At 40.3% G+C, this 24,501-nt stretch overlaps 1 protein-coding gene across 4 annotated transcripts; it reads left to right on the forward strand.

Annotated features, from left to right (window-relative positions):
- The first annotated feature begins 71 nt into the window (after positions 1-71).
- NMS (neuromedin S) lies at positions 72-24,105 on the forward strand. Of its 4 annotated transcripts, none has more exons than XM_058184621.1 (11): positions 72-500; positions 15,547-15,602; positions 15,881-15,931; positions 17,524-17,583; positions 17,676-17,702; positions 17,789-17,842; positions 18,621-18,695; positions 19,487-19,522; positions 21,216-21,279; positions 21,975-22,024; positions 23,070-24,081. In XM_058184621.1, exons 1-10 carry the CDS (start codon positions 455-457, stop codon positions 21,977-21,979), a joined length of 474 nt encoding a protein of 157 aa, XP_058040604.1. In that variant the 5' UTR covers positions 72-454; the 3' UTR covers positions 21,980-22,024; positions 23,070-24,081. The 4 variants fall into 4 exon arrangements, with proteins under 4 accessions (XP_058040604.1, XP_058040605.1, XP_058040603.1 ...); XM_058184620.1 differs by having other exon boundaries at positions 76-500; positions 21,216-21,257; positions 23,070-24,075; XM_058184622.1 differs by lacking the exon at positions 21,216-21,279 and having other exon boundaries at positions 73-500; positions 23,070-24,079.
- The last annotated feature ends 396 nt before the right edge of the window (positions 24,106-24,501 follow it).

Genomic DNA, 24,501 nt, shown 5'->3' on the forward strand with positions numbered 1-24,501 from the left:
GGCGGCCGCCAACCAGACGGGGCTCCCGGCGGGAGGAGGGGAACGTCTTGGGGGGCTGCGCTGACTCAGCCTCAAAGGGCGGGCGAAGCAAGGAGGAAAGGCGGGCACCCTTGTTCAGTGGAAATTCAGAAGGAGGGGAGCTTCTTCAAATGCTGTTCCGCCATCTGGACGGAGGCAGGCTGGAGGCAAATCTCGTTTAAACCGCGATTTCGTTTGGTAGTGAAGCAAAGGCTGACCAATAACAGCTTTCCTCATAAATGGCGCTTATATGCGCCTCAAGAGTGATTCCCGCAGGCTTCTAGTATTGGAAGCCTGGAATCGTGTTGGGTTTGGTTTACCACAATCTTGATAATAATAACTACAACAGAGTTGGAAGGGACCTTGGAGGTCTTCTAGTCCAACCCCCTGCCTAGGCAGGAAACCCTACACCACTTCAGACAAATGGTTATCCAATATGTTCTTAAAAATTTCCAGTGTTGGAGCATTCACAACTTCTGCAGGCAAGTCGTTCCACTTATTAATTGTTCTAACTCTCTTCTACTGGCTTCTGCATCGGGCCTGCAGTTTGGACCCGTTTCATTTTGGACCTAACCTATGTTTTGAAAGCTGAGGTGGAAAGTTGTTATCCCCTTCCATCTCAGTTAGCTGAGATATACAGTACCTATTTAACCAGCATTAACAGATGCTAGGCACAAAAAAGATTTGGGAGGAAAGTTTAAATTTGTTTTCCATTCACGTATAAAACTGATGGTTCGGGATAATTCCAGTTTAAAGGTTGCAGGTGATTTCCTTTTTTTTTTTTTTTGAGAACCTTAATGGAAAAGGATTTGATGGCTAAAAGTTATTGTTACTAATTCTTTAATGGGTGCATAAATCTGCCAAATGGCCAACAACTAAGTATATCTTCACAATTTGGAGCTGTATTTTAGCAGTTTAGGAAACCCCCAAATTATTGAATTATTGGAAAATGTTTTAGGATTCTAAACATCAGATTGTTTTTTCTAAACCTCTCTTTTTAAATAAATAATTAGCAATTGTTAGCAATTTCCAAGGGCTTTGCAATAAAGAATACAGATATCTTAATAAAAAAAGATAGAAAAAAAGTAAAACATGTATGTATGTGTGTGTGTGTATGTGTATGTATACATACACTCATTCATTGTTCTTGGCAGTTACACATACAGTACAATTCTAATCAAACTTCTCCAAGATTTCATCACAATTCCCTTCTTTCTATAACCTTTCTAAACATCAAAGCCATAAGTGACATCATTTTCTTTCTTATGCAAAATATCCATAATGTCAATAATGACCTTTCTCTAATAAAAAAGTCAGCCTATCTCAGCAAGTTCTGTCAATTTCACTGACCCTTCCATAGTGATTGAAATAAAGTGAAATATTTCTATCTATCTGCACATATAGGTGCTTAATAGACTAAAACAACGGAGGTCAAACTTGATTGTGTCACAGGCCGGATTGTAATGTATCACAACATTTTTTGCCTTTGCAGAGCCAGGGTGGGCGTGGCCTGCATATGACATATTTGGCCTGCTGGCTGCCAGTTTGACTGGTCTGGATAAGATTCCACCCCTCCCCGTGTCACTCCCTTCCAATCTTGTTAATTTTAAAATTATTATAGTGTCAATATTTATTAATTTAAAATTTTAATGGTTTATCTTGTTCTTATGATTGTAAGTAACTTAGTCAACACTAGGCAAGATGGGTGGCATATAAATTTAATAAATAAATAAATCCTGTAATCCCACCACAGTAATCATCTATTAAAATCACTGGACCGCCTAGGAACGACTTATTGAAGCAGTGCAGAAAAAGAGATGGAATAATAGAATAACAGAGTTGGCTTAGAGTTGGAAGGGACCTTGCAGTTCATCTAGTCCAATCCCCTGTTCAAGCAAGGAGACACATATATCATTTCTGACAGATGGCTGTTCAGTCTTTTCTTGAAAGCTTCCAGTGATGAAGCACCCACAACTTCTGAAGGCAAGCTGTTCCATTGGTTGATTGTTCTCACTGTCTTCTTATTTCTAGGTTGAATCTCTTCTTGATCAGTTTCCATCCATTATTCCTTGTCTGGCCTTCAGGTGCTTTGGAAAATAGGTTGACCCCACTCCTCTCTGTGACAGCCCCTCAAATATTGGAACACTGCTATCATGTCATCCCTCGTCCTTTTCTTCACTAGACTAGCCATGCCCAGTTCCTGCAACCATATGTTTTAGCCGCCAATCCCCTAATCATCCTTGTTGCTCTTCTCTGCACTCTAGAGTCTTGACATCTTTTTTTATAGTGTGGTGATCAAATCTAGATGCAGTATTCTAGGTGTCATCTTACTAAGGCTTTATAGAGTGGTATTAGTACCTCATGTGTGATCTTGATTGAATTCCTCTGTTAATGCAATTTAGGATTAGATTGGTTTTTTTCACTGCCATTGCAACTGCCAGCTCATATTTAACTGATTGTCCACTGAGACTCCAAGATCTATCTCACACTGTTATTAAGCCTGGTTTCACCCAATCTATATGTGTACTTTTGGTTTTTCTTGTCTAACTGTAAGACATTACTTTTTTCTACATTGAATTTCATTTTGCTAGATGTTGTTTGTTAGATAGTATTCAAATCTGTCAAGATCCATCTGGATCTTGAATCTGTCATCTAGTGTGTTGGCTATTCCTGCCAGCTTAATATCATCTGCAAATTTGATGAGTTCCTCTTCTATTCCCTCATCTAAATCATTTATGAAGATATTGAAGAGTACTGGGCCTAAGACGGAACCTTGTGGTACCCCACTGCTTACCTCCCTCCATGTAGATGTCATACTATTAAGGACTACTCGTTGAGTACAGTTTGTCAGCCGGTAACAAATCCATCTGGTGGTGATGCTATCTAATCCAGCGGTCACCACTGGTGGTCCGTGGACCATTGATGGTCCATGAGAAAATTTTGATGGTCCACAGAAAAATTATTTGCATTTTTTATATTGCACTAAATCAGGGGTCCTCAAAGTACGGTCCCTGGGCCGGATACATGCAATGAATGGTTGTGTTGCTGAAGAAAGTCTCCCCCTTTGGGGTCTTTTTGTGCGGGGCAGAGGGGGGCAGAAATTCCGACTTGGGGTCTGCTTCGGCCGCCTAGTATGGGGCTTTGGGCGAAGGCTGGAGGGAAGTGCCACTGGTGGTGAAAAGCCAGAGGACCTTGTTCCAGTGGGACTGCATCATGGTCTAGAACTGGCTGATCATTTCAGTCTGCTGAGCCTCCAGGTGCCACTACCTGGCCTTGCACTTCCACAGGTCTTCCCTCTGCTTGGAAGGCCTATGCTCATAGTCCTCATGAGGTGCTTCTGCTGAGCCTCCTTCTTGGTCAGATCCAATTTGAACTGAGCCAGCTGTTTTGCCAACTTTCTCGTGGTGGCTGCTTAGCTCCAACAATTGCTTCCTGTTGGGGCCCTAAGGAGCCTGGGGAGGTGAGGAGTGGCTGGGAGAGGAGGGGTGAGTAGACGCTGGCAAGGCACCCCTCCATGTGAGTGACATCGAGTTGGCCACACCCACTCAGTCATATGACCACCTAGCCACACCCACCCAGCCGATCAATAGGCAGATCATATTAGTGGTCCCTGGGATTTAAAATTATGAATTTAGTGGTCCCTGAGATCCGAAAGGTTGGTGACCCCTGATCTAACCCACTTTTTTCTAGCTTATCAAGAAGTAAGTTGTGGTCTACTTTGTTGAATACTTTGCTGAAGTTTTAAGTATACTATGTCCACTGCATTTCGCTGGTCTACTGATTTAGTCACTTTGTCAAAGAACAAAATGAAATTAGTTTGACATGATCTGTTTTTACAAACCATGCTGACTTCTAGTTATTACTTTACTCTTTTCCAGATGTTCACAGATCTAATTTTTGATTATCTTTTCCAGTATGTTCCCGGGTATTGATGTTTAATTTAATTTAAATTTTAATATTGTTGTGATCTTACTAGGTTTCAGAACTTCTACCCATTACATTACATTTCCATTTCATTACCCTCTGAAATTTGGAGATTACATTTTCAGAGGATTTACCAAGATATCTCGAGTAAGACCTCCGTTTTTGCCAGCAGGGTGCTGCAGGAGGCCATCCAGGCTGAAAATGGGATGTGTGTGGGGGGGGGCTCCCATTTTGGCTGGTGGGGTGTTACAGGAGGCATCCGTCCCATCTCCCCCCCCTCCAGCCTGTGGAGAACAACTATAGTGCTGATCCGGCCTAAATCCAGTTTGATACCCCTGCATTAGAGCAACTCTACAGATACCTTGCTGTGTCTCAAATACAAATATATGCCTGAAGAGAGATATGATAAAAGTCGAGCCAAGAGAATAGATTTTTTTTATTGACCAAATATGATTGGATACATAAGGAATTTGTCTTGATGCATATGCTCCCAGTGTACATAAAAGAAAAGATATATTCATCAAGAATCATAAGGTACAACATTTATGTGTTGAATAACCTGTCCTAAAGGCTCAGCACCATTAATTCTTCAGGATAATTTTCAATCCCATGTGGATCAAGGCTGTTGAATCTAATCCTTTAAATCTAGACAACCCTCTTGCATAAAATTGAATACAATTGGGTAAAACAAATCCTGAAGCAAAGGATAAAGGATGCAGGAAAAGACCCAGACTTCCTGTCACCAGCATACAACAGATATATTTTCACTGCTACCAGTTATCTTACACAGCTAGAAACACCCAGCCATCAGAAAGCTTCCCCTTGCCTGATGCCATGCTCTGTCTTCTGGAATATTGGATTGTAAATATTAAAAAGTATCTGAAAGGCTCTGCCCTATAATTCCAGAATGGGGGAAACTACAAAATGTTTTCTCTTTTGTTGCTCCTTTTATGGAGAAAGCCTAATCAGATTCATTCTACCTCTGATTAGTAGATATCCTGGTCACCCAAATTCAGACTATACCCAGATGCTGCTCATAGATGAAGTACAGTATCTCTTGTTACAGCACATATAACTATTGTTTGGGCAGCAAGGAGGAAAATCTGTTGTACCCTGATGGGCCAATCTCCCACAGTGCATTCTTTGTAGCTATAATCCATTTAAATTTTAGATATTACTATTTGTTGTAATTTTTGATGTTATATTTAAAATAATTTTACTATTTCAATTATCATTTAATATGAGCTGTATCCTGAACCTCAATTACAAATGTTAGTTAGGTTGTTTTATAAATGTATTTTAACCCTGTCTTAAACTTCATTTTGTTTGTTCATTCAGTCATCATCCATCCGTCCATTCACTGAACACGCTGCTTGTACTGGTCTATGACCACAATAAATTGAATTGAATTGAATCAAAATAATCTTCCATGGCTCTTTTCTAACTATTTATCCATCAATTCTAAAAGTAAAAGTTCTGTCTTCCACTGAATAATAATCTTTCAGTTATTAATGTGTGCGTTTGAATCCAATTTTTTTAGTTTTTTACATGTCCACCAAGCATGATAAAATGTTCCTATTTTTGTTCATATTTCCAACATATATTTGAAATGGGTTCATACATTTTAGATATTTTCTCTAGTGTCATGTGCCAACTTTCTCTTCCTGGTTATTGGATGCTTCACTTTTTAATTCAGATGAATCAGGTATCAATTTTTCTTGCCTAGAGATGATATATTTGAGAGAATTTGCTTTTTAATACACCCATTTTGGATTGGCAAATCATTAATATGATAAAAAGTATATTGTGTTTTAAAGAACTTTGGATTTAATTAACTTGGAGGGTAGCCAAATATATTAATTTTGGGTGGTGGGTGAGGACTGGAAAGATCTGGCATAGTGTTGGATTAGGAATAGGAAGATTCTGGTTTAAGGCTAAACCATGGAAGTTCATGCTTCCATAGCCCTGTCATCCAGTTGCACTCTTCCTGGATCAAGCAATCTCCAGACAGCCATTCATGCCCTTGTTACCTCACATCTTGATTACTGCAACATATTCGGAGCTGCCCTGGAAAACCAGTCAGAACAAGCCTACCTCATTTGTCCATGTCTCACTCTTGCTTTGCAAGCTACCCTGGTTGCTGGTGTGCCATTCAAGATCCTAGTTGTGATCTATAAGGCCACATTTGGCTTTCAGCTTGGTTGTTTGAGGGCCTCCCTGTTTCTCATACTTGCTGCCTGGCTAGTATGATCTGGCAGAATTGGCAGAATCTCATTCTTCTCAATTAAACAGTGTCATATTTTGGGAAGTATGCCTTATGTATAAGAGCTCTTGCCCTCAACAATGAGATCTCCCCCCCCCCCAGATCCATACATCTCCAACCTGAGGGCATTTTGGAAGAGCCTGAAAACATGGCTTTATTTCTGTGTCTTGGGATAGGAAGGTTGAGATGCCTTTTTGTGCTCTTTTTATATATTATGATTGTTATATGGGATTGTTATATTGTTTATATCTTATGATTGTTATATGTCATATAATTATTTTGTAATTTGTATTTGTTCTATAACTTAACTATATTTCATTGATTTTATGTTCTTTATTCCTTGAGAAACCCAGAATCAATTGGAATGCCTAGAATCAAAACTGAATAAATAAATAAAATACTTCACAAGGTTATTGTGGGGGGAACTAGAAAGAGGGAATGCTAGATTATTTTATTTTGAGCTTCTGAAAGAAATAAGGTATATGGAGCCAAAAATAATAAGCTATGTTTTGGGACTTAAAATCCTGGATTTAAGTTATATGCTGACTTTCAGTCTTTGAATAGACTCTATTGACAGATGGAAAGGTGATCAATATGATTCTGTTTGAACAAGCCTTAATGTGTTGTTTAAAATACCACATATTTTATGTTTATGATTTCTTGCCCCTATAAAAAATGCAGACTGTCTTGGCCAGTGCAATTCTGAAATTGGAAAAAGGGCTGTTCATGATAAAGAGAGGATCTGGCAATCAATTCTGTTTACCTAGCTAAAGATTAACCTAGCCACAACTGGGATGATTTCTCTTATTATAAAGGATAATTAGTACATGACAAGAAAAATATATCTAATCACTCTATCTGCCAAGTTGCTATTGATTTTGGGTTTCAATAAGGTTTTTCTGTGCTAAAACTATTGGCAGCCAGCCAGCAAGATAGAAAGTCCAGTAATATGTAGGCTCAGGCAGAAAATATCCAGTGAATATGTAGGGTCAGGCAAAAATTAGTCTTTTTTATTGAAACTATAAATATAATCACAGGCTTGGCTGAGGTTGAGATAAGGAATCTACTAAACAAGTGACAAATCCAAAAAAGAAGACAAAACACGAGGTGGAAACTAGAGCATTAAGCATGGCATGGCAAGGTAAACATGTTAGAACTGCAGTTTGGGGGGAAAAACACCTCAAAATCTGCTCCCAGGGAGTGAGGCCAATAAATGAAGCGTGCTGAGCCTCCATCCAATATATAGCTGTGAGAGTTTTCTTTTCAGTATTGGTTCTTCTGCAGGCTAGTTTCTTGGCAAGTCTTTCAGTTGTGCTGAGTTCTGTCCTCTCTTGTTAAATCTTTATTACAGCACTTTTGTTTGGGACTGGATGCCTGGACTTCTGAGAGGCTGGCAGTGGATGCAAGAAAGGTATCCTAGGGATTTTCTGGAATTGTGTTGGGTTTATAATTAGCGGAAATACACACACCAAGACATTTGTCTCTAGAAGGCCCTGCACCCCTTCCTCCTCATCATAGGACATGTCCAGGAGGGATACAACAAAGGCCAAGGAAATAATTAGGTGATGAATTGGAGAAACAGTTATTACATGAGCAAAGCCAAGTGTTGAAGATCTCCCAATCATTGAAGAAAATACAGGGGGTGCAAAATACTGTAGTTGTAGTCTCACAAACCTATTATAGGTAGGTGTTTTTTCAGAACTTGCTTTAATATTCTCCCTTTAGCCACCCTGGAGGACAGATTCTAAAATATTTCAGTGTCACAGAGACTGCATCCATGTGGATAAGGTAGAAATGAAACCATGGACCATATTTTTTAAAATGTATGCTTTATTCTGATTTGCAAACATAACTACTCCAGCTATTTTCTTTTAATCTTCCTAGTTACACTGAATAATTTTATGTAAGAAATCCCAAGGTTGCCAAATCTGTGGCAAAATTTTGCTATTTAGCAAAACATACACTGAGAAAGTCACCATTGTGGGACAGATTAATTTTCTGTAGAGATTTTGTAACCTTGCTTACAAAAAGTAAGTTTTGATTTGATTCTAAAAGCAACAACAAAAGCAATACATATTTTATTCTGAAGGCACTATTTTCAAAACTCAATAACTACTTTTTCAATGATACTATAATTGTTATAGCCATTTTATCACAATTAACAATTGTCAATCTATCTCCTGTTATTCTAAGCACCTACTTTCACTCTTAACTTTAGTATAGTTTAGAATAGAAAATACTTTTACTTCTTTATGCTGTTTTTTTCTAGTCGCTATTTGCATATGCATCAATCTACATTTTCCCATCATATTGTTGTGCTTAGTTACCATGTTTCCCCAAAAATAAGACTCTGTTTTATATTTTTTTGAACCCTGAAATAAGCACTTGGCCTTATTGCCATGCTTTCAAAAGCCCAATTGGGCTTATTATCGGGTGATGTCTTATTTTTGGGGAAACAGGTTAGTATGCCAATGACAAGAATGAGGTATTTTGCAATTCAATTGGTATCACTAAACTCTTAGTAATTTAATAAGAGTAACTAAAACTACCCTAAGAAAATGAAATTTTACATTTAATACCTACCTTTCCCCTCTCAAGGGAGGGATATCTACAAATCTATTATCATTGAAGTGGCAGGAGAACCTAGAACAGAAGTTTGAATGATGACCTTATTGCATGGGCAAATTAACAAAGAAGTAGGCATTTTTTGGAGTCTACCACATTTTATAAGTAGCATGAAGCATGATTCTTATCAATATACTACTAAAACTTTACTGTCTGCTTGCCTGTTTGTAACCTTCAGTTAGCATCATAGGACAAAAATATTTGAATCAAAGTACCTCAAGTCTGCTAACATAAAGAATGGGTACAAAATATGGGATTCCTTACTCCTGTGTAATTGAAATTTCAAGGATCTTTACACAGTTGTATTCACAAAGTTCTGGCTGTTGCAGCAACGTCATAGTTAGCCATAGTAGTAATTGTCATTTCTGGCATTCCCTGAAAGCTTCCCACAAAGTCAGTGGGGAAGCTGGCAGAAGTCAGAAGTCAACTCCATCTTCCACTGGTTTTTTGCCCACCCATGGTCATTCTGTTTCTTTGTTTAAATGAGGAATATCTCTGAAGGGATCATCCAACAGATCATGGGTGTTCTAGTTTTATCTATTAAAAAAATAGAGTTGTCAATTTTAATAGATTTTTTAATTTATTTATTAAATTTATATGCCGCCCCTCCACATATCCAATTCCATACCAATGGAGTATACCTGTTGAATTACAAATAATAATAGCTTTTTTTTTTGCTTTCTTAAATATGAGCTATGGTGGCACAGTTGTTAGAATGCAGTTCTGCAGGCTACTTCTGCTGACTACTAGCTGACTGCAGTTTGATAGTTTGTTTAGTTTAGTTTAGTTTTAGTTTTATTAGATTTTTATACCGCCCTTCTCCCGAAGGACTCAGGGCGGTGTACAGCCGAAATAAAATACAGAGTATATACAATTAAAAGAAATTAAAAGAAACTATTAATAAATGGCCGATAATTTAAAAATTTAAAAAATTTACAAATGTTTAAAATCTCTAAAACCCCAATTTAAAATCACTATTTATGCCAGTCCTGCTTGAATAAATAAGTATGTTTTTAGCTCACGACGGAAGGTCCGAAGATCAGGAACTTGACGTAAGCCAGGGGGGAGTTCGTTCCAGAGCGTCGGTGCTCCCACAGAGAAGGCCCTACCCCTGGGAGCCGCCAGCCGACATTGTTTGGCGGACGGCACCCTGAGAAGGCCCCCTCTGTGAGAGCGTACGGGTCGATGGGAGGCATACGGTAACAGCAGGCGGTCTCGTAAGTACCCGGGTCCTAAGCCATGGAGCGCTTTAAAGGTGGTAACCAGGATCTTGAAGCGCACCCGAAAGACCACAGGAAGCCAGTGCAAACTACGGAGCAGAGGTGTTACGTGGGAGCCTCGAGCGGCTCCCATTACCACTCGCGCAGCTGCATTCTGGACTAACTGCAGCCTCCGGGTGCACCTCAAGGGCAGCCCCATGTAGAGAGCATTGCAATAATCCAGCCGAGACGTAACCAGAGCGTGAGTGACCGTGCATAAGGCATCCCGGTCAAGGAAGGGGAACTGGCGAACCAAGGGGACTTGGTAAAAGCCCTCCTGGTGACGGCTGCCAGGTGTCCCTCAAAGGACAGCCGCCCATCGAGGCCCACGCCCAAGTTGCGACCCCCCTCCTTTGGGCCCACTACCTCCCCCCCAACAGTCAGCTGCGGATGCAGCTGACTGTACCGGGGTGCCGGAATCCACAGCCACTCCGTCTTGGAGGGATTGAGCTTGAGTCTGTTTCTCCCCATCCAGACCCGTACGGCTTCCAGGCACCGGGACAGCACTTCGACCGCTTCGTTGGGGTGGTCCGGGTGGAAAAGTACAGCTGAGTGTCATCAGCGTACAGATGATAACTCACCCGAACCCACTGATGACCTCACCCAGCGGCTTCATGTAGATGTTGAACAGGGTAGGCGAGAGAATCGACCCCTGGGGTACCCCACAAGTGAGGCCCCTCGAGGACGACCTCTGCCCCCCTGTCAACACCGACTGCGGCCGGTCAGAGAGATAGGAGGAGGACCACCGATAAACGGTGCCTCCCACTCCCAATCCCTCCAACCGGCGCAGCAGGATACCATGGTCGATGGTATCAAAAGCCGCTGAAAGATCTAATAGGACCAAGGCAGAGGAACAGCCCCTGTCCCTGGCCCTCCAGAGGTCATCCACCAACGCGACCAAAGCCGTCTCCGTGCTATAACCGGGCCGGAAGCCGGACTGGAACGGGTCTAGATAGACAGCTTCCTCCAGGTGCCGGGGAAGCTGCCATGCAACCACACTCTCTACAACCTTCGCTAAGAAGCGAAGGTTGGAGACTGGACGATAATTTCCCAAAATAGCTGGGTCCAGGGAAGGCTTCTTCAGGAGAGGTCTCACCACCGCCTCCTTCAAGGCGGCGGGGAAAACCCCTTCAGCTAAAGAAGCATTTATAATCCCCTGGAACCAGCCTCGTGTCACTTCCTGAGCAGCCAGTACTAACCAGGAAGGACACGGGTCCAGTAAACACGTGGTCGCATGCAACCTCCCCAGCAACCTGTCCACGTCCTCGGGAGCCACAGAATCAAACTCATCCCAAATAACCTCAACAAGACGAGTCTCTGTCACCTCAGCTGAATCATCGCAATCATGGTCCAAACCATCACGGTTGAACGATTTTATCGTATAGATAACCGTTAAACTCCTCGGCTCGACCCTGCAGGGGTCATCCCGCCTCTTGTTGAAGGAGGGAGCGGGCCACCGGAAACAGGGCGGCCGGGCGGTTATCTGCCGACGCAATGAGGGTGGAAACGTAGGAGCGTTTCGCCTCCCTCATTGCCACTAGGTAAGTCCTGGTAAAGGACCTCACTAGTGTCCGATCAGCCTCGGACCTGCTGGACCTCCAAACACTCTCTAGGCGTCTTCTCCGGCGTTTCATCTCTCTCAGCTCCCCGGAGAACCAGGGAGCCAATTGAGATCTGCGCCGGGTCAGAGGCCGCAAAGGCACGACACGGTCCAAAGCCCCAGCCGCGGCCCGATCCCAAGCCGCAACTAGTTCTTCAGTCGTGCCGTGGGTAAGATCCTCAGGAAACGGCCCAAGCTCCGTCAGAAACCTCTCCGGGTCCATCAGGCGCCTGGGACGGAACCAACGATCGGCTCCGTCTCCCTGCGGTGGTGAGCAGCGGTTCGAAAGTCTAGGCGAAGGAGAAATGATCCGACCATGACAATGGTTCTTTCACTATATCTCCTAATTCCAGATCATTAACCCACTGACCAGAGATAAAAATCAAGTCTAGCGTGCCTCCCCCGATGTGTGTAGGGCCATCAGTTACTTGAATCAGGTCCAAGGCCGTCATGGAGGCCTGGAACTCCTGAACCACTGTTGATGACAAGCCGGCCGATGGCAAGTTGAAATCTCCCAAGACCAAAAGTCTGGGGATCTCAACCGCCACGCCAGCAAGCACCTCCAGTAGCTCAGGTAGGGCTGTAGTCACGCAGCAAGGAGCCAGGTACGTGATCAACAACCCCATCTGATTACGATGGCCCCACTTCACAAGGAGGGATTCACAGCCAGCTATCTGAGGAACAGTGGACTCCCTTGGCTCCAGACTCTCTCTAATCACAACCGCCACCCCACCACCCCTACCCTGGGCCCTCGGCTGATGGAATGCACAGAAACCCGGCGGGCACAGTTCTACCAGGGGTACACCCCCTTCTGTGCCCAACCAGGTCTCTGTAATGCCCATAAGGTCCGCGGACTCCCCCTGAATCAGATCGCAAATCAGGGGAGCCTTATTAACCACGGACCGGGCATTGCAGAGCATCAGCCGTAGGCCCGAGCTCTGAGGATCTTGACCATCCGGGGAACGAGTAGGGACTGGGGGGCCGGAGCACGTGATCGCCTTTAAACATCGACCACGTGCTCCCAAAGAACGATACGGCCCCCTGCCTCCGCCATATCTGCCCCTCCCACTTACCGTACAGATGGAATGATATTCTCTGCTCTGTTCAAACCCCCCCCCTCCTGTCTTCGGACCAGCTAAAATAATGTCGTGAGCGCGCGCTAGGACTGGACATACCCTCCCCGACGGGTTTCCCCCATCACCCGCCCTTGCCCTCCCCCCCTTTAAAAATTCCCTATTTAAAAATCCCCAAAGGCTCTTCCTCGACGCATGCCACCTCTGTGGGTCCCAAAACCCGTCATTGAGGCCGGCCCTTGGTAGTGCAGAGGGCCATTCCTGCGAGGCGGGGGCACCTCGCAGGCAGAGGAGTTCATGTGCGGAGTATCGCATGTTGAAAAGTAGAGACAGCGAGAGAAAGTCATTTCCTCAGAATGGACAAGGCAAGAATAGCTGGTCCAACCAATGGGAGGCCCCTTTGTCCGATGGAAAGTCAAAGTCAAAAATAGGCCAACACCCATATGGCAAGAAGGTGAGAGGCGCCATCGTCCCCAACCATCGCTGGCACTGTCAATTCCCGGAAAGGGAAACCCCCGACAGCTCTTACAAAACCGGGTGGAATCCCCTCCCCCACCTCTTCAGACAAGGCGGGGGGAGTTCAAAACCCGTCGAAGCAACAATGACCCAGCAAGGAGCATAGTATATGGGATCGAGAGGGGCGCCGTTCTCAAAGCTCACCCCCCCCCGCGGCCTTATGTCCATGCCGCGGTCTCGTCCAAACTTCCGACACCGATGATGAGGGTGGGCGTAGATGTAAACTCAGCAGACCAGGCGCCGATAGACAAACGCGGGCGGGGGCCGTGTCCTTCCACCCGTCGCCCTCAACCGCCCGCGCCATGGCCGCCACCATCTGCAGACTCCCAACAGGCCCGGTCTTCGTGTCCACCACCTCCGCGCGGACACAAACCTCAGCAGCCCAAACATCCGGGCTGCTGGGAAGATGGAACCGTCCGGTGCCAAGGACGCCAGTCCAAGACGTCCGAATCAGGAAGCAGCAGGTCGCCAGCAGGCCACAGGCCGGAAGACAGCCGCCCGCTATTTTCACGGGCCGCTGTTTTCCCGGGCCGAAAAACAGGCCGAAAAACAGCCGTCCGACCACAGACCGCCTGCAGCAGGCCGTTCGCAGCAGGCCGCGCGCCAAACGGAAGGGCCGCTCGCCGCTCGCCGCATCGCCCCCCCCCTGCCCGTTCTCAGCAGCCGCTAACCCGAGAGGGTCCAGAAACCCCTCCTACGGCTGCTGGGGTGACAATCCAGCGGGTCAGGGGGTATAGGCGGCTCGGCGAGTCTCAGGAAGCCTCCATTCTCAAGGTAAAATGTCCCTCGCTGTCTCCCGACTCAGCCGCGAGCCTCCATTCCCCACGCATGCGCAGTTTGATTCTTACCAGCTCAAGGTTGACTTCCGAGGTGGGTAAAATGAGGACCTAGATTGTTGGGGGCAATATGCTGACTGTGTAAACTGCTTAGAGAGGGCTGTAAAGCACCGTGAAACAGTATATAAGTCTAAGTCTACTAATATAGAAACTGATTTCAGTGTCTGTTGGAAGTATGATTAAATCTGTATCCAATTGTCCTGCTTATTTGAGCCACACTATTTCACCAGAAAATTTTAGAGGCACTTCCCTTTCCCTTGGCTACGTCCTAGTCCCCCTCGCCCCTCTGTTTTTTTAAAGGACTTTCATTCTGTGTATAGAGATCTAACTAATTGGTAGACTTGCTGAGAGTTGATGGGGGGAAACTTTGCTTCTTAAATAAAGACACAGCATGATACTTAATGAGAAAACGAGGATACTGTGAGGCACTGATTGGTTCTTTTTTCAGTGTCGCAAATAAAGATGACTCTCGAATTTAGACTAGGCATAGAAAGGTTAGTAGCAACCTGGCTGCTTCATGAACTTGAATTGGTGATACAGAAAAGTTTGGGTTTGATTTGGTGGATGAAAATGAAACAGTCATTTCTTCCTTTCCCTTTGGTCTTTGTAATCTGCTTTTGCACAGGACAATTCACTTCAGGTAAGAATCATTCTTACTCCATATCTATTTAAGATGTTTGTGTATTGCCCCAACTCTATGAGTGATTTACTGTACAAATTAAAACCATTTTGTAGATATCCTATCTGTGTATGGTGTACTTCTTGTTTCTATAAGCTTTAGAAGTCAAAGACCTAAAATGGAATTCTTGTTTTAAGAACTTTACCATAAGAGATATAACTCTTGTGCTGAATAAATAAAATATTGATTTTCCTTGATGCATATTTAATACTTTTAGTGTTTGATTAACAGGCTTTGCGTTTCCTTCTTTTCTTTGCACAAATTCAGTGCAAGTGAACTTTCCATCTCTGAGCTATCCAAGGTCCTGAACAGAACATGGCAACCATGTCCTTTTTTATGGAGAAATTTTTAGATAAAGGTTTTGGTTGAAACAATTCATGAAAATTAATTAATTAAAATCGGATCACAAGTCTTTAAAGTCAGTATGCATTCATATGTGAGGATGCATTCCCTTTCTCTTCTTCCTTCTCAGTTACATAATATTGGCTTATTTTTGTATCCCAATTTAAAGGTTTTTGTTCTTTTATAAGTGAGGGTGGGAGTTAATTACAGAATAAACTTTTTAAATGCTAAATTCAAAGTTAAAGTTTAGGAAAGAAAGTGATATGATTTTCTAATCAGAGGATTTTGTTTGATCTACAGTATAATATACAAGTTTTTTCAGGAGTGTATGCATTTTCTTTATGTTAGTTCAGATTAAATCAGTCATGCTTTATCTACATCAAATGCTTACCTATTATTTCATTTTATCAGGATTTCCTCAGACTTTTGCCAGCTATCTGGATGAATCAAACATTCCTAAAAATGAGGTACATAACATTTAACATATTTTCCATGTCTCTGCCAGAAAAATAGAAATAATAGTACATCCCTGGAAAATACGAAATCTACTGCAGTTACAGAAGAAAGGCCATATACAGTAGTGTTTGCTGTATGCAAATGCATGTAAATAAATGAATTGCTATAGGAGCAAAATATACAAATACAGACTGCATATGAACTAATGTTAGAACTTGTAAATATCATAATCTTTTGTACAAGTTTTTAACTAGATTAGACGTTTCTCTTTTTCCTTCTTTTGCTCTAGAGGCTGGCACTATGTTTCAGTCAGTGGACAGAACTCTTTGAACAATCTCAGGTAAAATGTGTAATTAGTTTAGAACTATAGTGTAATCATAAATGTAAATGCATTCAAAAATATGTACATATTCCCCCACAAACTATTTAATTTAATTTTCTAAAAACCTCTTTCAAGCAAATAATTCATGTAAATTATTTGTCCTCTAATACTGAAACTTAACCACTTGTTTTTTTAAGCAATTTTCAGTAAAATTGCTTTATTTCACAACCTATCCATACACATATTAGTTCATATTAACTAACTACACTTTCCAGCCTATCTACCATTTGGATATGGGCAAATCTAATCAACTAACATTGTTGGAACCACAACTCCACATAAAAGAAGCAGTGTGAAAATAACACAACATAAGGAATAATCTAACATTTAGTCTTAGTGTCTGATTTTGTGAACATAAAAAGTAATTTTATATTTAAAAGTATTTATTAAAAGTTGTTGATTTACTTTCAACTATTTCACTGTCTTTGGCTACTTTATAGATCATACATCTGTAAAGTGATCTATTGTAAACCTTTATATTCTGCTAGTACTGTATTTTTCGGAGTATAATATTTTCCGGAGTATAAGACGCACCTTAGTTTTGGGGGAGGAAAATAAGAAAAAAAATCTGCCTCTGCCTAGAACCATCGGTATTCATCTGGCTAGCGACCTTAGCAAACAGCCTGGTCAGCTTCAGCACATTAACCTGATTCAGCATGAGCAGCTGATTGGTGAGTGGATCGGCCTCCTGGAATACCCCCAGCAGCTGTTTTCTGAGGTGAACTTTAGTAACAGGTTCACTGGTTATGAGCGTGCATGCTTGCTACACTCGCACATGACTCATTGGGGCAGATATGCAGCTTCAAAAATGTAGCTGATTGTCACAGGTTGCTCCAGTGAGTACAGTAGGGGAAGCATGGAACCGGTCCAACAAGGCAGCAGCTGTTCTGGTTTGCCATTTTGGCCTCTGTGCCTTGCTTTTTCATTCTCCGAAAGCTCCATTTGAGAAGCTGAGTTTGCAGCCCCCAAAAGCTCCATTTGTGAGGACACGCAGAGGCTACATTCGGTGTATAAAACGCACCCAAATTTTCACCCTCTTTTAGAGGGGGAAAAGTGCATCTTATACTCCAAAAAATATGGTATATGTTTTAATACTCCATTCTATTTTTATAGTGATCATGCCACAGATAAGAAACAAATAATTAATATTTTTCACATTTTAAATTGTTGCTTCATAAAATGTTTTTATAATGTTATGTTCATAAATGATACAATAAAGTATAGAAAATGGCAAATATTTACTAATAAGCAGCTGTGGGAAGTATCAAAAATAATATAAATGTTTTGTATTTTACTATTCTTATTAATATACTGTATTAATTTAACACTAATGTCACTAAAATTAGTTTAAAAGTTCATATTTTTTTTAAAAAGCTTACATCTATAATAATATATCATGGTCATCCTGAAGAACTCTCCCTTTGATCAGTTTGGACAATAATTCTCAAAATTTCTAGCTCTCATGGATGTATGGTAATATTTCAGGGAAAATTGAGGTAAAATAATATCATCAACAGCAAAATTATTTTTGAAATACATTTTCCCTCCAGATTTCCAGTGCATTTTTGGATTTTTGTAACTCTATGTTTGACAGCCTGCAGATAGATGAGGTAAGGTGATTGTTCTCCTTGAAAACGGTACCATAATATTTTGTTGGTAGTAGTTGTTATTAATCTAATATTATCATCATTGTCCTTCTTAGGAAAATAATCAGGAATTGTATAAAAGAGTGAGTATTAATTTTTTAAAATAGAATTTATATGCATAATATTAATTGAAACACTATAAGATACTAAAATAGCTCTTTTTATGCAGTTTTTATTTCACTACTCTAGAGCTCAAGACCCAACATATCCACTTAAAACTGGGGTTAGTACTTTAAAATATTCATTTGTTATACATTTTAAACATACAAAAGAGTAGACAAAGGTATGTAAAATAACATGTATCTCTTCAGTGTATTTATAACTTCTTTAAGCAGCATGTCAGTAAAGTAAAATGAAAAGGATCTTCCATGGATATTTTCAAAGAGGGGGCAAATAATGCATTTTTCATTATTTTGATGAACTCTTGGTATGCTGCAGATGCTTGATGTCTTCTGTAATTTCTGTTTATCAAAAGCTTTCTGTAATATAATATGCAAAATAAAGCCCCTTGCACACTGTTCAAGAAGTTCTTTAGATTCTCCTTCCTGATGATTCATAATTGTAACTACATACGTTCAATATTATCAGTCACTACTTATATTAATAACTGTCAATAATAAAAAGAATAATTTGGCTAGTACAGTGATTACTGTGCTGATTACAAAACAAGCAATAGACACTGACCTTACGTAAGTTTTCAAGTTGTTCAACTAAAGGTAGAGAGCAAATGTGGGTGATATAGATAGAAACATAGCACAACAAGACATTCAGAGTTGAAGTAATATGCAGCTTCATCCTCAGGTGGGTTCCGATTTATCTGCATGCAACTCTTGTCCCCAGTCAGTATGTCTGTTTCAGACCACTAAAAGGCTCCGATTTATGGATGGTTACATTAGAAACATTCATGCATCAAACCAGTTAGCTGGTATCTTGATTTTAGATATTACTTATTCTAATATTCTAACATCTAAAGTAGCCTTCCCGATAACTTTTTGTTATAGTCATTCCCTCTACATCCTTTAATGAGCCTTGCTCCAAAACTCTCGGACAGAAGAAAGAAAAGATTCCTTAATCCGGTATGCATTCAGATATTCCATATTACTTTGCATCTTTTAATTTAGGTTTTAACCTTTTTTAAGTGATTGTGTCAAGTGATCAGCTTGTGAGCAATTACTAAAGAAAAATACTATTCCCCTTCCCTTCTTTTCTCCAATATTTTTCTTTCTTTCTATATTCCATCCTTTCTATTTTACCCAGTCTTTCTCACTTTGCTGTTTATTTAAACTCAGTCACAACAATAAATGTTATGCCTGTTATGAATAGTGGCCAACTCTTGATACTCTTCACACTTAAGGCTTCAAATCCAAATATTGTCCATATTCTATTCTGTTTGTTGGCACAAGAGCATAATATCCTGTATTATCGTGATATGATGGAATACTTGTCTAAAGTAACGTATTAATTATCAACTGGCAATCAGCTGAATAAATAAAAATGATTAATTATAATGTGTGACTGGGTTAAAATTCAGTAAGTAATAAAAGGAGAAAATGAGGGCAAAAGTCGTAGCACAAATAAAAATAAGATATGAGTGCTATTGAGATTTCTATTATGTTCAGGAGCATGTCTGTGCTATTTTGGTTTAAGTGGCCAAAGCATGTTTTCTGTCTGTAACATGGACAAAAAATTATTTCCAATAAATTAAAGATGTTTATTATTCTCATTCTGTTTCAAACATTGCCTTTTTTGGTTTTTTGAATGTTCTTTGTTTAATACAGTACAATGGAACAATCTACTAACAACTGTTAAACAGGATACAAATTGAAGGGATTTAGCTAATGAAATTCACATGTGTTCCCTCCTGCAGGAATTGCAGATTGCTGCAGCAGAATTCATGAAAAAGGTAATGTTAAAATGCAGATCTTATTGTTATATATGAATATTATTGCCAATTTCCAACCTTTGGATGGGGAATTGGATTGATTGATCACAATCAGCAAGTTAAAGATACAGATGCCAGGAACCATGTTTTGTATTGCATGTAAGACCTCTGAATCTTATACCATCTATTATATCTCACAGCCCATTGTTGTGTGTACTATGGCCTTGGGCTATTGGATGAAGACTTGCAGCTCCAAAATGTTTGTTACCACCTTCACCTCCTCTGAAGTATTTGTTATTTTTAATGTCAGAGGGAAAAATATTAGCTAAATAGGGACCAATTATATTAAGTATTAATTTAGTATTTGTTCTCATTCTATACACACACACACACACACACATGTACCTGTGGGTGTATATTTATATTATTTATTAATCAAATCATATAGCCAACAACCTCACCAAAAATGATTCTATATGGCACACAACAACAGATAAAAATCACAAATATAAAAATCACATATAAAAAAATAAAATCTACAATAAGAAATAAATAGTATAAAAACAAATATTTAAAACCCCAAGCCAAGAGAAGATAAAGCAAAATATATAGCTGCAAATTTCCCATTCTTAACATAAAAAGATCTAACACCACCAGGTCTTGAGGGCCTTCTGGAATATCAAAAGAGAGCTAATCTAATTTCGGAGGGAAGAATATTCAATTAATGTGAGAACCATGGCACATCTTCTGGGACTAGGAGTTCGGGAGAACCTCTAGCTAAGATTCTGTGCAGTTCAGAGAACCCCCAAATCCTACTCCTGGCTGACCCCGTCCACCCCTTTCCTCCCAGGAGTCCCCATGCAGTTCATTTTGGATGCAGGTAAGTGCAGAGCACACGCAGAGGCTCAGGGAGAGAGAAAAACGGGCCTACCGGAAGTTCAGGAAGGCCGGAAACAGGCCTGTTTAAGGTCTCCGGAATTTTGGGAAGCCGTTTTCACCCTCCCAGAGGCTCAAGGAAAGTCTCTGGAGCCCAGGGAGGGCAAAAATGTCACACCCCACTGTGGTGCAAGAGGCCACCTAGGCGACGCCTAGTAACTGGGGAGAGGCAGTCTTTCAGATAGCCCAGTCCATGCCATGAATGGTTTTAAAGGTTAAAACAAGCACCCTGAATAGGACATGGAACCAAACTGGCAACCAATGCAATGTGATATTCACTGTTCTAGGACCACACATAACTGTGGCTACTGTGATGCTATGGATTCCTGAGCCACCTCATCATCCATTCCTTGGGATCGCAGATTAAAGTCTCCCAGAATCATAAATGAGGAATTCCACTGCCAACCCAGAAATAGAGTCAAAGAGCTCAGACAGGGAAGTTGCTATGCAGCTGGGAGATTGGTACAACAGCAACAATGCCAATTGATTCCCAGAGCCCAGCTTAAAGAATGGGAGCTCACAACCAGGGACCTGTGGGGCAGGACCTCTGAAAGCCATAAGAGAATCCCTGATGGCAATCACCGCAGCCATCTGGGCAAATTGCAGAAAGCGTATCTCATTCTGGAGGGGGGGAGGAAGAGGGAGGGAGAGAGAGAGAAAGAGAGAGAGATGACTTACAACTTTATGCTTCTGTCACACAGAGTAGAACTGTTTGTGAACTGTTCACTTATATTGAGTTTTGAAGTATTTTATTAAATCTCTCTTATTTATTTCACAGGATGGTTTGGATGATTTAGGACGATCCTTTTTTCTTTTCAGGGTATTAATTTTTCTATTTCCTTGTAAGAATAAACTTCATTTTCATTTACAGCCATTTTGCTATAAAATAAAAATGGAGACCATATTTATAGGTTATAACAAATTATATAAACCCTACACAAATGAATTTCTGTTCCTCAAAATTAAAAAGCTAAGATATTATATTAATTAAAAGCTTGATGAGGAATAAAATAGCCTAGTCAAGAAAACCAATTAAAATATTTCTGTGCATAATAGCAAAATATAATTACGTTTGGTAGTCTTTCCTTTGAAATTGACTGAGGAAGAAGCCAAAACAAACTATTACATTGTACTAGTTAAGTTGTAATATGGCATTCTCATTATTTCAGTGGAATAAATGATGTTGAGATGGGCAGGAAGTATACAATAGAATGATGAAGGAAGGATTAATTGAAACATATGTCCATCTTTCTTACTAAATTGGCAGTTTAATTCTCACTGGCTCAAGGTTGACTCAGCCTTCCATCGTTCCGAGGTTGGTAAAATGAGGACCCAGATTATTGGGGGTCAATATGCAGACTCTGTAAACTGCTTAGAGAGGGCTGTAAAGCATTGTGACGCGGTATGTAAATCTAAATGTTATTGATATTGCTATTTACCTAGTGCCTAATTTTATTGCGAACTTAGTACAAAGGTTTTTTTTCACTGATATCTCATAAGGAATACTATCAAGCACCATTTTATTATTCATTTTCAGCCTAGAAATGGAAGAACTGTTGATACAGATGACAAATAGGCCACTAGAAGGTGATTTTTATTTTTTTATAAGAATAGTATTTCTTTATTCATATAGTAACAAACTTTCTGTCATTGGAAATGTTCTCATAAGATGCAGTTTGGAACAAATCGTTATGTGTTTATTTCATCCTTGTAGCATTTTCATGGGCCGTTGTATTTGTCCTGCATGAATCATTTTTAACACCATCATCTGTAGGATCATACATATTAAGGCCATTCCTACCTATTAATATTGCTTATGTCTGTCTTATTCATCAGGAAGAGCTGTAGGCACTGCTATGCTTCTCTTTGCTTTAGCTAACAATGCAACACGCTGCCTTTGTTACACTTCACAACACTCATTCATTCATTCCTCAACAGATAATTCTATACCATAATCATTTATGTGAGTTGATGTTTTGCAATGCGTATTTACTACTGAGTAGCTTTAGTCTGTAGAAAGCAAAGTTTCTAAAACCTCCTGTGCCATATTGTAGCTACGAATGCTACATGGAGATGTTATCAAGTCATCAGGAGTTGAGCTTCATTTGAAGGAAGCCCTGTTTAATCTATTGATGTTAATTATTATTTTTTTCTTCCTAAAACTAATTGTTGGAAATATGGACCATTTTCAAAAGCAACATAGGCTGAATCTGGCCGAAGGTGAATATAATTTAGGGATTCTCAATCCATCCTTCATTAGAGATTATTTGTTTGAGCCATAAATTACTTCACATAAAGTATTTATGCCTGTTATATATGAATCCTTATTTTTGTAGTAATGTGTCTACTAGAACTGTCATAAAATTAAAGGGCTGAATCACTGGTCTCAATCCCAAATAACATTAAGAAATAATATGGTTTGATTTCAGCTTAGCTCTGTGACTCCCAGACTGATCTCTCCTTCATATGCATGGCACAATCTTGGTGTACAAATTAGTATTTCATGAGAGATTCCCATAGTAAATAATGGTACTTTTGGATATGAAAGTACATTTGCATCATATTTTAAATGCTTATAGTCCTCTAAAGACTGAACATATTTTAAAATGTAATTTTTTTCCGATTTCTACAGAAGATATATCCATGTTTGGCTGACGTGCTCCATTACTTTCTACTATGAAAACAGATGTATGTCTATGAATATTAAGAGAGATTGTTCTGTGTCATGTGAAGTCACATACAATAAAATTGCAGCTATATATTTTGTTTGAAAAATGTGTGTGAGTACTCAAAGACAATATTTTCAGCTTCTCTTCATTTCCAAATTAATTATAAAGATTTGCATATGACCTATTCAACAAATTACTCAGAACTAAACATCAAGTTTACAGTTGGTTAACCCAAATAATATGAAATTTAGAAGATAAAAGTGAATAAAAGCGGATATTCGCTGTGTTACAATCCAATTTATCATGCTTGTTCCATTTTAAGTTCTAATTCAATGGCAAAAGCTATCACATTAAAGTAATGAGATTGCTTAAAAGGAAATTTGCATTCTTTGAAGACATTAATTTAGATTGCACAAAATTGCTATTGAATGCAAAATAATTACATAGTTTCTCTTTAATGCAGTCTGGAGATACATACAAGGTGCTTCAGAGCAGATGGGCATGCAAACCTCCTAATTATATAGGTTAGACTTATTTGGCTAGAGGTAAAGCTCTTTCTCTTCTCCTGAGGAAACAGATTACTCTAAAAAGAAATAAAGAAAATCAAGCATTTAGGGACATACAGCTAGATAAATCAGGGAAAGATAAAAGCCTGAAAAATTACAAACATACAGTGCTTAGGCTTTAGCTGGAAGAGACCTTGGAGGTCGTCTAGTCCAGTCCCCTGCTCAAGCAGGAGAACCTATACCATTTCAGATAAGTGACTGTCTAGATCAGGGGTGTCAAACTCGCAGCCTGCAGGCATCATGCACTGGCCTCGCCAATCCCGTTTAGCAAAGGGAGAAAAAGTCAACTGATGATAACATAACGACACGAGTTTGACTCTGAAGAGCCTGGTCTAGACTCTTCTTAAAAACATCCAGTGATGGAGTGCACACGATTTCTGGAGGCAAGCTATTCCACTGGTTAATTGTCCTCACTGTTAGGAAGTTTCTTCTTAATTCCAGGTTGCTTCTCTTTTTGATTAGTTTCCAACCAGTTTCTTGCCCTGCCCTCTAGTGCTTTCGAGAATATTTTTTTTAAATTTTGTTTTATTTTTATTTTCGTCAAGCATGTATTGTATGACAGATACAAGTGTAAACATAATTATAAATACATGAAAAGGATATGAATAAAAGAAAACATTAGGACAGGGACAGTAGCATGCTAGTGCACTTATGCACATCCCTTACAGACCACTTAGGAATGGGGTAAGGTCTACAGTAAACAGTCTAAAGTTAAAGTTTTGGGGATTTGGGAAAGGAACCTCAGAGTCAGTTAGTGCATTCCAGGCATTGCCAACTCTGTTACTGAAGTTGTATTTTCTGCAGTCTAGTTTGGATTGGTTTACCATGA

This window comes from Ahaetulla prasina, chromosome 5, assembly GCF_028640845.1.
Source record: "Ahaetulla prasina isolate Xishuangbanna chromosome 5, ASM2864084v1, whole genome shotgun sequence".
NCBI lineage: Eukaryota > Metazoa > Chordata > Lepidosauria > Squamata > Colubridae > Ahaetulla > Ahaetulla prasina.

Bases quoted from the DNA above. Each gene is read 5' to 3' on its own strand.
- NMS (XM_058184620.1), top strand. From the start codon at position 455: ATGTTCTTAAAAATTTCCAGTGTTGGAGCATTCACAACTTCTGCAG. The intron at 501-15,546 runs GCAAGTCGTTCC...TCATTTTATCAG, and splicing joins AGCATTCACAACTTCTGCAG to GATTTCCTCAGACTTTTGCC. The intron at 17,584-17,675 runs GTAAGGTGATTG...TGTCCTTCTTAG, and splicing joins ACAGCCTGCAGATAGATGAG to GAAAATAATCAGGAATTGTA.